Source organism: Rhinolophus sinicus, linkage group LG04 (assembly GCF_036562045.2).
Source record: "Rhinolophus sinicus isolate RSC01 linkage group LG04, ASM3656204v1, whole genome shotgun sequence".
Classification (NCBI taxonomy): Eukaryota; Metazoa; Chordata; class Mammalia; order Chiroptera; family Rhinolophidae; genus Rhinolophus; species Rhinolophus sinicus.
In genome coordinates this window covers 97481258-97499318 of record NC_133754.1, presented here as the reverse complement: position 1 = coordinate 97499318, position 18061 = coordinate 97481258, and the positions used below count along the sequence as shown (strand labels likewise).

General features: G+C 40.2%; 1 protein-coding gene across 1 annotated transcript in view; it reads right to left on the bottom strand.

Moving 5' to 3' along the window:
- Positions 1-6023: 6023 nt before the first annotated feature.
- Positions 6024-18061, bottom strand: part of LOC141571072 (phospholipid-transporting ATPase IB-like) — a 110730-nt gene continuing 98692 nt past the window's right edge. The window contains exon 3 of the mRNA XM_074330047.1: positions 6024-6134. Coding sequence (XP_074186148.1) covers positions 6107-6134 — 28 coding nt within the window. The 3' untranslated portion in view covers positions 6024-6106. The remainder of the gene's footprint in view (positions 6135-18061) is intronic.

Sequence of the window (18061 nt, the reverse complement as noted above, 5' to 3'; positions counted from 1 at the left end):
ATATAGAGAGCTGTCCATGTTCCACAAAAAAATGGGACATTATGCCTTTTTCTGAATTTTGCTTTCACTGAAAAGCACTGCAAAATCTTTGTAAGTCAATCTCTGTAGAGCTCTAACTCATTCTTTTTAATGGTTATATAATAGTCCGTAATTTATTCAATCATTCTCCTATGAGCAACAACTTTATTTCCAGACTTTTATACTGGAAAACATGCTCCAGTGAATATTCATGTTCATACGTAATGCTGGTGAGTTTTTATGAGATTCTACTTCGAAACATGGTTCAATCGTAAGCGCCTCTGAAGATTTTATTCAATTTCCTAAGTTTCTACTGAATGTTCTTTTTCTCTTCCAAGAGGATTATAAATTTTTAATTTGAATACATAGCAGATTACTTCCCAAAAGCATTTTAAAAGTTCACATTTCTACCAGCAATACAAGGGAATATTCTTTATCTCCATATCCCTGCTAGCAATAGGTACTAACAGTCTTTTTACAGTACTCAACCTTATGGCAAATAATATATCGTTAAGTTAATTTGCATTTCCTTGATTATAGCAAAGTCGAACATATTTTCATACATTTGTGGGCTATATGGCTTTGCTTCATTATCACCTCCTCATATATTTTACCCATTTTCCTGTTGGTTTGGTGGTCTTTTCAGTGTCCATTTGTAAGAATTCTTGGTAGTGTCTGCTAACCCTAATTTATATTAGTTTTCTAGACCACTCATTTGTATATTAAGTTTTTATAAGTGGTATCTTTGACATACAAAGAGATATTGGACAATGTAGATGTCCAAAAATATTTATAGCACCATGGTTTAGTATTAAGAAATTCTTAAAAGTCAAGAACCATATGACTTCACTCATTCGTGTATGAGTGGGATATAAAACCAAAAGCAACAAAGGAACAAGACAAACAAAGAAACAAAAACTCATAGACACAGACAACAGTTTAGTTATTACCAGAGGGTAAGATGGGGAGGGAAGATGGTAGAAGAGAGTAAGGGGGCCAAATATATGGTGATGGAAGGAGAACTGACTCTGGATGGTGAGCACACCATGTGATATATAGATGATGTATTATAGAAATATACACTTGAGGCCTATGTAATTTTAATAACCATTGTCACCCCCAATAAATGTAGTAAAAAGAGAAATTCTTCCCCATACTTCTATTATATAAATATAGATATGTGCACATATGGTCTCTAACATTCTCTTTATAGATTTTTCAATATCAGTCTTTAATTTTTGCACTCAGAATTCATTTTTTAATATGATATAGGATGGAATCCAATTCTGTCTTTATCCTGACAAACAGCCATATTGCCTAATAAATGGTACCAGCACAATTATCCATTCCACTTAACTAAAATGCCATTTTATAATATACTGGCATGTATTTAGTTCCATGGATACTTTTATCAATTTCTATGCCAATACCATACCAATTTATAGTAACTTTATATATGTTCTGGCTCTTGGTAAGGTAATGCCTCCCTCAATATTCTTGTTTTCCAAATTTTCTTGAACATGTATACATCTTTAAGCCCAAGTTCTCAATGGAAAACTTAACACCACAAATAAAAAAGAATGCTAAGGGAAGAACATTAATTTCCATATCTGTTTAAAAATGGTTATTGCAGTTTTGGACATGATCATTTGATAAAATAATAGAGAAAGTAGTTCTATCCTAAGAGTCTCTGGAGATTTTTTAAAAGTCATATGCACATGTGCTTTGTGATAAAGCACAAACTCTCAGATGAGAAATTGGTTTCTTAAACTGTTTAAGTCATCGATTTAGGAAAATACATATGCAATTTCTCTAGAAGTTTATGCAGTATGATTAATTTTTCCAATTAGTAGTAATGCTTTGATAAATAGAATATATTTGGGAGAATAGCCATTATTATGAACTAGAGGCAAAACAGCTGTATGACTGTGGTAATATATTAAAACAAAAAGTCATTAATTTAAGATTGAGCCACAATATTTATACAATATGTTGGCCAATTTCTCAATCTTATAGATGTTGAAATGAAAAACATTATATATCATTAATAAGAGAATCCTTTTTTGATCGAAAGCCAGTGAGAATGGAATGACTACTGAAAAAAAAATTGAAAGGCAATATGAATGCATGTGAATACTTAGAAAATGAGCACTTTGCTTAGAATAAAAATGTTCTTAATCAGAAAGTGAATTCTGCTTCTTGAAACAGAAACTCATCTAAAGTCACCTAAGCCCCTGGGGGTTATTTTACCCTCAGAACAGGAATTCCAGACGTAGGAGATCGAGGGCTGATGGAGCAGCTCCACAAATGCCAACGTTCTGCGCGTGTTCTCTCCACTCCATCAATTTGTCACATTATTGTCACAAAACACCTTCCCCCCCTTCAGATTCTTGGCTGTGTTCACACAGGAAGAAGTGGAACTATCGGGGAGTGGAACGTCCCCAGACACCCTCAGCTCACGTCTGACTGCCCAGAACAGCACCTTACCATTATTTCTAGTTCCAAGCATTTTTAACTGGGAACAACAGCAACAAAATTGGTGGGTAGTATCTGCCTTAATGCTTTTCCTGAGATAAGCAAATGTCCGAGACAGTTTATGGCCTCCTGGTTGAACATATGACAGGTTGGCCAGATGGCACATGTCCCCAATCCATGCCCGATAAGGGAGTCAGCGTGGATTGAGGTTCTAATTGGACTGAGACTGTCCCATACATTGATTAGATTAGAAGAGGGTGGAAATATTGTAGTTTGTGTTTGGGGTTATGACGTTAATCATGTACCCATCATATTAGCAACCATAAAAGGAAAGAACCTAAAATGAGAGGTGAAAAAATCTATAGGCTCCCCTTAAATGAACGCTGACCTAAAAATAACCAGCTTTCAGCGATGAGAACAGGAAAGGCTCTGGACATCATAATTAGGTATTATCTATGATAAATACAGAAGAGTTTAGACAAACCTAAAAGTAATTGTCCTCTACACTGAGCAGTAATCAAGCATTTGTTAGATCTAGTTTCCTCTGAAAAATAAAAGAGAAGAAGTCCCAGTCAGAGTATGGAATGCTGGTTTCTGATCCCAGATCCAGCTCATAGAAGCCCCTGGACCTTTCTACACCTCCAGCTCGACACTCAAAGTGAAGACCACTTTTTTCCTTTCTGTGCCACAAAAAGTTATGGCTAATTTATAATTCTAGGGAAAGGAAGAACACCTGTACGGAGAATATAAAGGAAAACAAGAGTATGCTTTTAATATATTTAATAATAATATTTAATAGTGATATTTTAATATTAAGTCATTTAATATTAATATACAATATTTAATAACAACATTGTTATATAACAATATTATTATTTAATAATGTTATTATATAATATTGCATAGTATATATTATATAAAATAATAATAAGACATGTAGAGCCAGAACAATGGAAGCCAGCTGGCAACAGTTTTGAAAGGGAAATAAATGGACAGACTCTCATCATAAATGAGGTTTGCCAGACCTCAGGAGCTGAGAGTCAGGAAAGCTTAAGCTGGAGATAAAGTATCTCCAGGTCAGACATACTGAAGATATACTGAAAGCATGTGTGAGTTGGGAATCAACTAAAAAGTTAAGGTATTTGTATCAAGTTGTGTGTTAAGAAGTCTTTGAGATTAATGTAAAACCGTGCACGTGTATGAAAATGTCTTTAATGTGTATAAGCAGTTATACAAATACAAAATGGTTTTACTATTCAGACTTTATGACTAATACCAGATATCCATGTTACATGAGGGACACCAAGGAGGAAAACATGATCTTACAAGTGAGAATAAATCAAAGGGGTTTTTACGGTTTTGAGAAAAGAAACTGGAAGAGGAAAAGGTATATGTCAATAGGTCAGAGGTGGGAGGTGGAGGACGCACACCATATCCAGTGATGAGAAAATCCTGGCTAACAAACCTAAAGAAAACAAAAGCAGCTTGAGACCAGGGGGCACAGCAGACGATCTCAGATCCACTCAGTCCAATCCTTCTAAACCACACACGCACACACTGTCCTTGGTAAAATGACGACCTTCAGGCTAGTACCCTGCATACGGAGAAGATGGAGCCGACCAGTAGGGTCCTCCATAGCTAAACAGTAGCTGTCAGTCCTCCTTAAAAAAGGGATTCTGAGACTACAGACCAAAGTTAACAGCTTTAGATAGCCTCAAGCCCGCTGACCCAGGCAAGGATTTCAGATTAATGAGAACAATAGTTTGTTTATGGATCTGCACCTATTAACAAGGGAGCCATAGATGATTATATGTGACCTTTCCCATCACACTGTCAAGGAACTCAGTCTGAACATCACATACTTTTAAAACAATAGAAAGGAAGGAAGGAAGGAAGGAAGGAAGGAAGGAAGGAAGGAAGGAAGGAAGGAAGGAAGAAAGGAAGGAAGGAAGGAAGGAAGGAAGGAAAATAAGAAAAAAAGAAATTTGCTCTGAATGAATAATCCCCCATAACTACAACTTCCAAAAAAACATAGGAATAGATGTCAGATGAAGAAGAATTTTAGAAGAACAGAGTTCCACTGAGTTCTACCTTTTCAAAATCCCAATCCTTGAAAAATTCTACCACTATAACATTGAATCCTCATCCCTTTTTTATGCACAATACTAAATACTGACAGCAATCAGCCCAAAACCTGATTGGAAGAGGAGGTGGTTCAAGATGCAAAAAAAGAAAAACACCACTGAACAACATTCCACTGGAGTGAGGTAAGGGAAGTGACCACAAACCCCCGTGACCAGCCTTCTAACATGCCTTCCAGTACACAACGTAACAGCACGTATGGCATAGTCATCTTCTCTTAAGGCTGGAGGAACTCAGGTATAGAATGGTGCTTCGTGGAGCTTTTCAACATTCCAATAATCCTTAGCAGGAGATGATCTCAATATCCTTTTTGAGAAGAACTTTATAAGCGCTGTCCACCTCATTTGGCCGTGAGAGGTTAGGTTGTGCATATGCCTGTACATCCTCATGTGGGTGTTCGCTGAATTCTGGAAACAGGCCCAGAGCTCCGTGGGAATTAGGCAGTTAAACTCCATCCTTGTGACTTGTTTTTAAACCCAAGGACTTTAATTTTCTTCGCCATTTATTGTATTACTATCCTTGTCAGCATCTTAGGGTGGGTGGCAAATACTCAAATTCTGTAAGATCTACCGCAAGAGAAAATATCCAGTAGTTTTCAATTATTTTTTCAACATCTTACTACTACCAAGAGGAAGTTCTTTCTTTCTACTGAGCAAATGAGGCCTTGTCCTGGCCCCAGATGGAAATACATGTTTCGTTCTTATGGATTCGGGTCCAAATGTCCGTGGGTAGAATCAATGCTGGGTATCTTATCCAAAAATCAAATTTCTACCTGAGTACAACTCTTAAAAATGGAAAGCTTCTATATGAATACTGCCTCAACAATGTAATTACAACCATGTAATTATTGTCCTCTACAAAGTAATTGTTTTTTGTTTTTTAAATATTTTATTGGAGAAGGGGAACAGGACTTTATTGGGGAACAGTGTGTACTTCCAGGCCTTTTTTTTCCCTCCAACTCAAGTTGTTGTCCTTTCAATCTTAGTTGTGGAGGGTGCCGTTCAGCTTCTAGTTGTTGTCCTTTCAGTCGTAGTTGTGGAGGGTGCAGCTCAGCTCCAGGTCCAGTTGCTGTTGCTAGTTGCAGGGGGGTGCAGCCCACCATCCCTTGCGGGAGTCGAACCGGCAACTTTGTGGTTGAGAGGACGCTCTCCAACCAACTGAGCCATCCGGGAGCTCAGCAGCAGCTCAGCTCAAGGTGTCATGTTCAATTTTAGTTGCAGGGGGCGCTGCCCACCATCCCTTGCGGGAGTTGAGGAATTGAACTGGCAACCTTGTGGTTGAGAGCCCGTGCTTCAACCAACTGAGCCATCCAGGAGGCAGCTAAGGTGCCGTGTTCAATCTTAGTTGCAGGGGGCAGAGCCCACCATCCCTTGCGGGACTCAAGGAGTTGAACCAGCAACCTTGTGGTTGAGAGCACACTGGCCCATGTGGGAATCGAACCGGCAGCCTTCGGAGTTAGGAGCATGGAGCTCTAACCGCCTGAGCCACCGGGCCAGCCCCTACAATGTAATTGTAGAGGACAATTACAGCTCATTTGTTATCACCAGGCCAACCTCCTTCTCCCACCTTACATGTGGTAAGATTATTTCCCTATTTATTCAGCTCCCAAGAGGGCTATTCCACATGGAAATATAACCGGTTTGATTAACCTCAGCTAGTACCATTGGCAGCTTCAAAGGTTCACTTGGCCTCTATCATGCAAAAGGTTAACTTGACCTGTATCACCCAAAAGGTTAACTTGGCCTGTATCACCCAAAAGGTTAACTTGGCCTGTATCACCCAAAAGGTTAACTTGGCCTGTATCACCCAAAAGGTTAACTTGGCCTACATCACCCAAAAGACAAAGAACAGAGGCATGACTCAAACCCAGAGCTGCCCCACCCCAGACTCTGAGTTCCTTTTGTTGGATACTAGTCTCTTTTGTAAACCAGATGACAACAACAGACACCCTCCACAGAAAGATGAGCATACATCCATCTGCAGCATGCTAGGCTTCAATCTTTGACGGTAAATTCATTTTTCTAGGAACACTCAGAGGACATTATAATGAGGCTCAAAGCCTGATAAATTCTGGATAAATCCTATAGCCAAGTATCTCCATTTATTTCTTCTTTTCACACCAAATGCCACCATAACCCTCACCATTTCAGACCCCTAATTAACACCACTGACTCACATACAATGACACCTGACTGCTCTGCCTGTCGCAATTATATCCAACCCCCACCCCAGGATCCAAATAATAGCTAGTTATTTGAAAACGTATTATTATACTTAAGTAATTTGCTTTTGAGCATCAGAGTCAGGGGCAAAGCCAGGGGCATGGGACCTGGGCTAGCACTGCTAATAAACCATAATCTTCTCTTTGAATTCCGCAGCCTGTCATTAAAAGGGGAGGCTTTTCTTTCTGCTTCCAGGATTGTCTTTCTCAACGCTGATCTCTCTCCAGTATAAGATCGCTTCGGACACACTCGCCCCTGCTCCCTGAACTCACCATGCACATTTCCCTTCTCTTTTCCTATAATCGTACTCCCCTCTGAACACAATTGCCTGTTCTACCCATCCTTCGGGACCTCTCCTAAGAGCCCCAGGAGGCAAATGACCCCTTCCCTAAAGTCTGAGAAAATTTAGCTCGCCCTTCAGCATTGATCTTATGCCATCTTCCATTATAGGTTATTCATGCATATGTGTCGTCTGCATTGGATTCTAGGGAACTGAAGGCTTCCCACCGTGTATTAACTATATTTTCTTATTTTCTGTATTTTTTCCAGATGTTTTTTTAACTAAAGTATAGTTGGCATACAATATTGTTCTAGTTTCAGGTGTAGAACATAGTGATTTGACATTTGTATGTCTTACAATATTATCACCACACTGAGTCTAGTAACCATCTGTCACCATGCAAAGTGATCACACGATTCCTCTTCACCGTTTTCACCCATCCCTCCACTCCCCTACACTCTGGCAGCCATCAGTTTGTTCTTTGTTTCTATGAGTCTGGTTTTGTTTGTTTGGTTTGTTTGTTTGTTTGTTTGTTTTGATTTTTTTAAATTCTACTACAAGTGAAATCATGCACTATTTGTATATGCACCCCTATGTTCACTGCAGCATTATTTACAATAGCCAGGATATGGAAGCAATCGAGGTGTCCATCCATAGATGGATGGAGATGTGATACATATACAATGGAACATTACTCATCAATAAAAAAATAAAATCCTGTCATTTGTGACATGGATGGACCTACAGGGTACTATGTTAAGTGAAGTAAGTCAGACAGAGAAAGACAATTATCAAATGATTTCACTTATATTTTCTGCATTCTTGATGCTCTGATATCTGGGGCATCAATAAATGGAAGGACTGCTCCCCCCAGAGTTAGCTAATTCCTAGCGATAGCACCCAACTTCCCCAGGAGCACGTCTTTCATATGCAAACCAACAAAGTCAAAGCTCTTGCCATTCATCTAACTCCTTTTCTGAGCTCTCACACATCAAGCCTGCCCACATATCATCCGGGGCCAGATACCAGGCACCCAGGGGCAGCCCTGATGTCCCAGAGACTACTGGAATTATTCTAAGAGTCCCATCCTAAGTCTACTTGCCCTTCCTTGCCTTTCCTGTGGAAACCACAATAAGAGCTGTTGCCCACACTTTCCCTCACCTCCTCTGCCTCCTCTCTGACGCTGGTGCTTCCCCGTGTGGCCCTGCGTGGCATATGTGTCTCCTGCATCTCGGGAGCTGTGAGCACAAATTTCTTCCTTTAAGACCTCATTTCTGTGTCTGCGTGTCTTGCCTTGCCTAAATAAAGCAAATCCCGGGTGGTACACTTCAAAGCACACTGGCAGGGCAGCTCTTTTATGATTCCCCCATTCCCCCGACCCACCATATGCTAAAATAGTGCCATATACTACAGTAAGAGTGACCTATGTCAAAGAAATACAAACACAGATGGAAGCAAATAGACACTAAGGTTTAATTTTTCAGCTGTGAGCAAATACATAAAGCAAACAAATAAGAAATGCATATGGAATATGTTTATATGCTTCAAAAGAACAAAAGTATACACAAAGGTTTCAATTCAATATTTTTATTGAGCCTCAAATTATCATGGTATTACTCTCATAGTCTCTATATTCTACTTTAATTTCACTTTAGTTCATTTCTCTAGAATCGCATGAACACTACACACAATCTTATGGAGCTCATCTACACCCACCGGGTAACACTAATGAATTTTTAAAATTTAATTAAGTCACTTAAATCCCTTTTGCTAGTTTAAAGGTGTTTTTTAATGAGATAAACCTCATATGCATATCCTGTGATGTGACACCTGACTATTTCAATGACACCTTCAGAAAAGTTCTATCATAACACGACTGAGTTACTTGGCTTCTCTATGGTGAGCAGTGACTTGGATATTTTCCCGAGTAATTTGTAATAGCTTGTGTGGCATCCAGCTCACCACACTGTCCCTTCTTTTCAAGTTCGGGGAAAAGAATATCTCATTGATTTTCACCATTCTGCAAAGTAATACAGGATCAAACAGTGGATTTGGAGAGGGCACTTTGGTATCTTTAAAGCGAAGGATTTGTGAGGAAATAATTTACTCTTCCTCACCCTGACACACACACCTTAGTGAACTGTGGGATTGTTGTGTTTGGGGGGTTCTGGTTATCCTGCCTCAGGACTGCGGGGTGAGAGCCCGGGGCTGTGATGGTGATGGTGATTCCTGACAGCCATCACTCCAAAGGACAGGTCCTCAAAACTAAGAAGGCTGCTCCAGGTGAGACCCTAATGCTTCTGGCCCCAGCCTCCCGATAACCACCCTCCTGCTCTCACCAGTACCTGTACCTGTACTGCTTTCTCTGCCTGGTTTGCCCTCCTCCCCCACCCATATCTAAACAGTTGGCTCCTTCACTTCCCCATATCTTGACACAAACATCACCTCCACAAGAGGCACTCGCTCATCTTCCCCCACCCCACCTGACTTTTCTTTATATCCCCTTGTGTATTTTTTTGATAGCCCTTATTGACATATGAAGGTATCTAATTGTTTTGTTTACTATTTTCCTAACTAACTCAGAAGCCCAAGTACCTACTCAACAAATATTAAACAAAAGAATACACTGGAGAGGAGAATCAGTACCTTTCTTGGCAGAGTTTGAGATAATAGCTATACAATTCCTGAATAATAAAATAAAGGCAGTGCCCACATGAAGAATTATTGCCATTGAATTGAGTAATTAATATATGCCAGGCAATTAACCTTTGACACGACTCTTCAGTGGGCACTGAGAAAGGTGGAAGTACTCTCAGGGGAGGTACGTGACTTGCCCAGGATCACATAGCTAGTCAACAGCCAAGATTCAAACCTAAGTTTGGCTCCAAATCTCATCTTCTAAAACATTACATGGGCAGGGGTTAAGAACCAGAAACTCCATCCACAGTAGGGTCATAAAGCTCTACCTTGGTGAGCCACATTTAAGACCCACATTCCTTTGAATTATTTTCTGTATTGTAACACACTAGCCTTTGACAAGAATGCCTTAAATGTTATAGACTCAATTGAGTGAGAGTTACTATATTAGTCCACTCAGGCTCTTGTCCTGTACCCAAAATATCATAGACTGGGTGGCTTATAAATAGTAGAAATTTACTTCTCAGTTTTGGAGGCAGGCAAGTCCAAGATCAAGGCGCTAATAGATGCAATGTCTGGTGAGAGTCCACTTCCTGGCTCACAGACCGCCATTTTTTTTTTTTTTTTTCTGGGTCCTCAAATGACAGAAAGAGTGAGGGAGCTCTCTGGAATCTCTTTTATAAGGGTGCTCATGCCCTCCCATAAAGTCTATGCCCTTATGCAAGCAAATTATGAAACTGAGAATTACAATTTCTGTGCTTTTGCAATAGAATATTTCATGGTTTCTAATAAAACCATGAAATATTCTATTGCAAAAGCACAGAAATCCATTAATCCAAAATACAACTTGCATACAAAGGTCAGCTCTACCGGTAACTATCTAAGAGAACAAATTGTTCCTCTAAGGCAATAGGGCTTTTAAAAACCCCATCTTTTGTTTATTTTAAAGACAGAAACGTACTTTTCAAAATGTGATTTTGCTGAAAGGGCTGTTTGTCATCACATCACCTGACAATTGCCAAGGTCTGTCACCTCCCATTTTACTAATAAGGATGACAACACTGACTAAAAACCCAAAGTGTTGCAGGCAGTGTCCTCTGTGTGTAGGGATGTGTGTGTTTTCTTTTCTGCGTCATAGATTTAGTCTTCAAAACTCCCTTCACAGGAGATATCAACTTTCCCATTTTCTCTAGTGAGGACACTGAAGCCCATTTACTTTAAGTTACATTTTACTGTTTTCAAATTTCCTTAACTAAAAACTGTTCTGTCAGGAGGTAACTAATATGAAAAAAAAAAAAATATATATATATATATATATATATTTTCCCTTTTAGTATAGACTTCATGCAAGGCTTCCAAAGGAGCCGGAAGCAATAGAAAAACTATCCAGTCATCTAACATTCAAGTGGGAGATGGCAAAGGATTGGCTGGCACGGGGAAATGAGGTAAATCAGACCACACAACTTACACGGACCTGCCTCCATTCACCAAGATGCCGGCAGGCCTTGTTTCCCCACCCAGTCATCTCTTCCACAACTACTCATTTTCATTACATAAAATCACTATTTGTAGAATTGGCCCTTTACTATAAAACTTAATGCCTGGGTAAAAATAAAATTGACAAAAAGTCCATATTCTCACTCCTTCCATAGGACAGCAATTCCTAAAGAAATGAAACAATAGAACCAGATTAATCTCGGGTGACTCACAGGGGGACATCCGGTGCTGGGAGCAATCAGCTGGTGGATACACTGCTCAGTTGTCATTGTTTATGTGAAAAAGCACAGGAATCCAGTCATGTGTTCAGAGGGTTCGAATCCAGATGTGGAGACAAAACATAGTTAAACCAAGAAGTTTGAATTGTGCAGCTCAGGTCAAAGTCCACAACATGAAACCACACTAGAACTTGGTTATAGGAAGCAAAAAGTATTTTCGAGAAATAAAAACAAACAGAGTGGGAAGGGAGGAGGGGCGGGGGAGACAAGGGCCCCCCCAGGCCCCATTTATGCTTCCAGGTCTCCCACACACAGACTCAGGGCCCCACAATGGGTAGCACTGTCTTCAACAAGCCTTCCAAAAGCCAGTATCACCACTACTTGAAACCAATGTAAGTCCCTTGTCAACATCTTAAACTTTGGCCATTTCTGAGATAATGACACATCGTGGTCTTTCCTGAGCAAATGAGAGGTGAGTAAAGTTAGATGAACCCCACCTTCAAGGGTAGAAGACGGGGTTTATGACCAAAACAGTCTCCCTTTCCCATTCTTGTTTGGTTGACCCAACTCTGTGCCCTCAGAGCCCTTAGAATAATACCAAAGGTGGGCTCACAGAGGTGTTAGGTGTGGGGGTAATTAGCTACAGAGGAATCTGAGGACAGGCCTAAGTCAGGCAATTACAAAGGGGAACATTAAAGTGGATATGAGAGGGGAAAGCTGTGACAAGAAGGAAGACAGTGATCCAAGAGACGCCCGTGAGCAAAGAGCCACTGGGGACCAGGAAGAACATGGTGAAGCTCACAGGCTAACCCTGCAGGTCTGTGTGAGTCGGCTGACGTTGCGGTGACCAAAGAAATCATTACGTGTCACACTTACTCCCTGCTAGGATTCAAACAGAAGGTACCCGAAAGAATAAACAGGAAGGTAAAGTTAACTGTGTTTGAAAACAATCATAAAAATGTCAGAAGCTTCAGATCTGTTTTTATCCTTATGTTGTCAGTTTTTAAAACACAGATACAAGATCCTGTGAATAGCAGAACAGCAAAGCTCTTCTAAAGTCCAGCAGACACCAAGGATCCCCGCCTCACAAAACAAAACAAAGGCTATGTTCCTTACAGCCTCCTCTCACTGTATAATCCTTCCTATAATTCATCTCTGCCAAACAGGCTCTCATGGAAACCTTTGCTCCCAGGAAACCTAATAAGATATTCATGAAGGTTTCAATATTGGCAGCAAGAATCCTCTCCAGTGCCAGAAAGGTCAAGCCCCACCCCCACACCAAGTACACACAAAGCCCCCCCTAGAGATTTATCTGCTATATACAAAAGTAAATGCAGTAGACCTAGACTGATCTTTTCACTGCAGTTGGTTTTTTACCAAAGGATTACAAAACTAAAGTATATTATTTAACAAAGCAAAACCCAGTGGGTCCCTTAACATACAGTAAAACCCACGTGTGTTTTTCAACATCACTTCGGTTCCCTGCGCCATGAAACCTGGACAGCTCCCTCCCCAGTCAACCACATAGCCTGTCTCAAGCCTTCCCTCTCCACAACCTCTCTACCCCCACACCCCTGCACTTGGAGACTGTGCCCCTCCCCGTGTCACGGGGTCCCCGCAGCTTTGGGCTGGACTTCATCTACCTTGGTAGCCACGACACAAACTGACTGCTTATCTAAGCCCACACTGAGTTCAGGAAGCTGCTCTAGGGTCTGGTACCGTCTGCGACCCGGCCCACTTCCCTCACCTATCCCTCCGCCCCACTCCACTGCTTACCCCTCAGCCCACACACATGCTCAGAACTCTTTTTACCAAGATTTTTTTTTAAATCCCTCATTAACCTTTTCCCCCTTTTATCAAGTCTCTCTCCATCTCCCTTCACTGCCGACGTCGTTCAAGAAGACAGTTCTCCCTTGGCAACCTCCTCACTCCCCTCCAGCCTGCAAGCTACCCCACCTGGCTGCTGATGCTCCTGTTAGAACTGAAATGGCTCAGCAGCCTGCCACAGCGGGACCACACCTGATACTATTTGCCACCGCCCCTCTGAAGAGTCATCCTTGCCTTCTGCAGCCCTCCTTTCCTGGTGACCACCTTCACCTTGGACGGCTCCTTTTCCTTTGCTGATGGATCCTTAGGGATCTTCCTGAGGTTCTGTCCTTGGCCTTTACTCAACATCCTGAACCATCTTTTCCACTCCCATGGCTCAAATTACCACTAGTGGCGCATGGTCACCAAACCCACCGCCAGACGTTACTTCTGCCACCAGCCTTCTCTGAACCATATATTTTTAAACTCTGGATACACCTGCTTACCTATCCCACAAAGTCTGCAAGGTCAATGTGGCCAAAACTGACAGTGCCGCCTCCAGTTTCCCTCATCTGTTTAGTAATCCCACAGTGAGTTTCCTCAGCCAAGCCCAAGAGTCAAGAAAAGAGCAAAGAAACAAAAACGAAAAACAAAAACCAAAAGGAACACACTATCAAAGAGTTGTGACAGCAAAGAGGTCAAGTGTCCCTACTGAATGGAAAAAGGATCTCTGTGGGGATTTTGTTACTTAACCCAGAAAATTTTTAAAAATTTATGAGCAAAGTCATACTACACAAACATAAACAAAAAGAAAGCAAAAGCTATAATATTAACACCAAAATCAAGTTTAAAACCATAAAACATTTTCATGAAAACTATGAAACCTTTCTTAAGCGAAATGGTGCAAAGTGAAGAGGCAGTTACCTTAGGACACTCCTCGCTAATGGACGCACAGAATAAACTGAGATAAAGCAGAGATGCTCACTGCTCAAAGCTGGTGGCCTGATGCTGAGAGGCTGAGTATGGTTCCTGGGGAAGGAGCTTGGTGGGACACTCACTGCTCCGGTGCCCGCTGTCTCGATAACTGCTTGTTTCCAAAAATAACACTGACCGCTATTTTCACTTCTTGCCTTTTGTCATAAAAGCAAAAATCCTCTTTGGATGTCTTTTGGTTATGGAAAACAGGTACTAATGTAGGTCTTTTGTAAAAGTGATGTGGCTTAAAGTGAACCTTCAAGAAGCGAGGGGTACCTGCATAGCTCTGTTACCACCAGTGTGGGAAATTCTATGTATTAAATGACATAGTATGAAAACATGTAACACAAAAATCACAAGCAAATTGACCGAAAATTTTGTAACGGGAGATTAATGTTATTATCAGACTAATTGGTAGGCTAAAAATACAGATTTGGAAAATGTAATTAAAAAATCTCGACAAATGAACTTGGGAGCCTATAGAGAATAAATCCTCCTTCCAAGAGCAGAAGGAAACCTAGAATAAGTCCCTCAGTCCTAGTCACAGGGACTAAAGCAATGGAATATGTACCATAACCATGGCCCACCGTCCACTTTTGCCAACGGGCAGGAGTAAGTGGGTCCCACACCCCCCCCCCCAGGCACAAAACCAGCAGGAGTAGGGGTCACAGCAGTCAACTAAAATATTGTTCCAGCAGTGCCAGCCCATGGGCTTCCTATCCATTCAACCACAGGAATTCAGAACTGATAGCACCCTGAAAAATCTGATTGGAACCCCTCATTTTGCACAGAAGGAAAATGAGGCCTGGAAGATGAGGTGCAACATCTAAATATACCCACATAGGGACAGAAAAGGTTGCAGCTCAGTTGGGGACACAGTGTGACATTCCAGAGCCAGGTCAGGCTCGGCTCTGCCACTGGCAATGGATGGATGGTGACAGGTGACATTACTTACCCAGTGTGTCTGACACCCACAGGAAATTGGGTTTTTTTACCAGTGCCCTCCTCTGTGTTACAAAATTACTTTCAGTAACAATCATGAAATAAACGCATATGTAAAACAGACCAGAAAAGAAACAGACAGCAAACACTGTCTTTATTAAATTTTTTCTAATTATGCCAATAATATTCAGTTTTGAGTATAAAAAAGAAAAAAAAAGCACAACTATTTATTCAATAATTTTTATATCTACAGTGTGAACTTTTATCCTTTGGTTATTGGCTGCTGCGATATTTGTCATAATTGTCAAGCAACAAATAAGCGAAATTTAGCAAAACCAGAATGTCCGCAAAAGGTATAATTTAGATAGCTACTAAATCATACCACTGATGTTATGTTTTATTTTCTTAATTTGGTCTTCAATTTTAAAGCAATGACTAATTATGGAAAATTTTCAATTTTAAGATGTTTATTAAATCTAGTCCATGTGCACTGGAGTCCGGAAACTTACCTGGGAGTTTTCCTAATTGGTTTCCGTGCAGAATATTTAAACATGACAACAATGTGCTAGTGTGAAGCACATATAGAATCTTTAAAAATTAAATAGTAATCACAGCAATTGCTTAGAACTTAGTTCAACTGAAGACTTTTTCATTTGTTTTCAATGATAGTTGACATTCAATATTATGTTAGCGTCAGGTGTACAGCACAGTGATTGGACATTTATATGCCTTACAAAGTCATCACCACGAGACGTCTAGTACCAGTCTGTCACCATACATAGTTATCACCATATTACTGACTCTGTTCCCTGAGCTGTACATTACACCCCTGTGACTTATTTTATAACTGGGCTTTCTACCTCTTAATTCCCTTCCCCTTTTCCTCCCAATCCCCTCCTGCTCCCCTCTGGCAATTATCAGTTTGTTCTCTGCATCTATCAACGTGTTTACATTTCATTTTGTTTGTTTGTTTTGTTTTTTAGATTCCCCATATAAGTGAAATCATATGCTGTTTGTCTTTCTCTCTCTGACTTATGTAACTTAACATGATACTTACTTTCTAGTTCTATCCATGTTGTTGCAAATAGCAACATTTCATTCTTTTTTATGGTTAATATTCCAGCATGTGTGTGTGTGTGTGTGTGTGTGTGTGTGTGACATCTTCTTTATCCAGTCGTCTATTGATGGACACCTACATTGCTTCCATATCTTGACTATTGTAAATATGCTACAATGAACACAGGGGTGCATAGGTCTTTTTGAATTATCGTTTCCATTTTCTTCAGATAAATACCCAGAAATGGTACTGCTGGGTCATAAAGTAGTTCTATTTCTTTTTGAGGAACCTCCATACTATTTTCTATAGTGGCTGCATCAATTTACATTCTGCCAACAGTGCACAAGGGTTCCCTTTTCTCTACATCCTTGCCAACACTTGTTATTTCTTCTTTTTTTATAATAGCCATTCTGACAGGTGTGAGATGATATGTTATGGCTTTGATTTGCATTTCCCTAATGATTAGTGATGTTGAAAATCTTGTCATAAGTCTATTAGCCATCTGTATGTCCTCTTTGGAGAAATGTCTATTCAGATCCTTTGCCCATTTTTTAAATTGGATTGTTTGTTTGTTTTTTTATGTTGAGTTGTGTGACTTCTGTATATGTTTTTGATATTAACCCCTTATAAAATATATCATTTGCAAATATATTTTCCCATTCATTAAGTTACCTTTCATCTTGTTGATGGTTTCCTTCACATTGAAAAGCTTTTTAGCTTGATGTAGTCCCACTTGTTTTTTTGTTTTTTTGTTTCATTGCCTTTGCCAAGGGACATATATCCCAAAACATTTTGCTAAAAACGGTCAGAGCGTTTACTGCCTGTTTTCTTCTAGGATTTTTATAGTTGCAGGTCTTATATTTAAGTCTTTAATCCATTCTGAGTTTATTTTTGTATGTGGTATAAAAAGATGATTCAGTTTCATCTTCTTTGCATGCGCCTGCCCATTTATATTTCCCAATACCAATGGATAACACATGTTCTTGAAGACCTCTTCTTTATTCAAACTTACCCAAAAAGTTAAAAAGAAGTATGAGAAAAGATGAGAAAGAGAGTAAAAATATGATCAGAATCACAAATGCAGAGCTCTTGCTTTTCCACCATCATATTCCCAACGGCAAACCCCACAACTGGTGTATACTAGGTACCAAAAATAAATCTGTCGAATAAACAAAGTTTAAATTTCATTTGATATAAACGAAGAAGGATGCCAGCTATCACGTGAACCCCAATGGCACCTGCATTTGTGGGCAGATATCAATCTGTTATATCTGAAGAACTGCATTAAAAGCATTTAACTCAGCGACCCCCTTTCAAGAGTACTTTCTATATAAAAGCACAACATCAAAACCACACAATACATCAATTTCTGAGGCCTAAGTATCTGCTTTGGGGTTTCTACTTTGTTCAATAAGCAATTAAATGTGAAGGAAATCTTAGAACAACGTGTTAAGCCAATTCCCATTTTCGGTACAAGTCTGACCTTCAGCAGTTGAGCAAAGTCATTCAGCAAAGACTGTATGCTTGCTATTGGCTAGGAACTATGCTTGGTGCTGGGGAGAAGGCAAGACAAAGCAGACAGGCTTTGCCATCAAGGATGATGCAGCAGAGCTGGAGACATAAAAATAGATGTGATGCGACATGCTAAGTTGCACAGCAGAAAAGTCTGGGCGACTGCAGCACAGGAAGGGATGGCTCAACCCGCAAAGGGCGGGGATGCAGGAAAAGGAAGAAAACGTTTCTTAAGAGATCTGAGACCTGAGCCTGAAAAGACAGAGCGCACCAAGAGGAA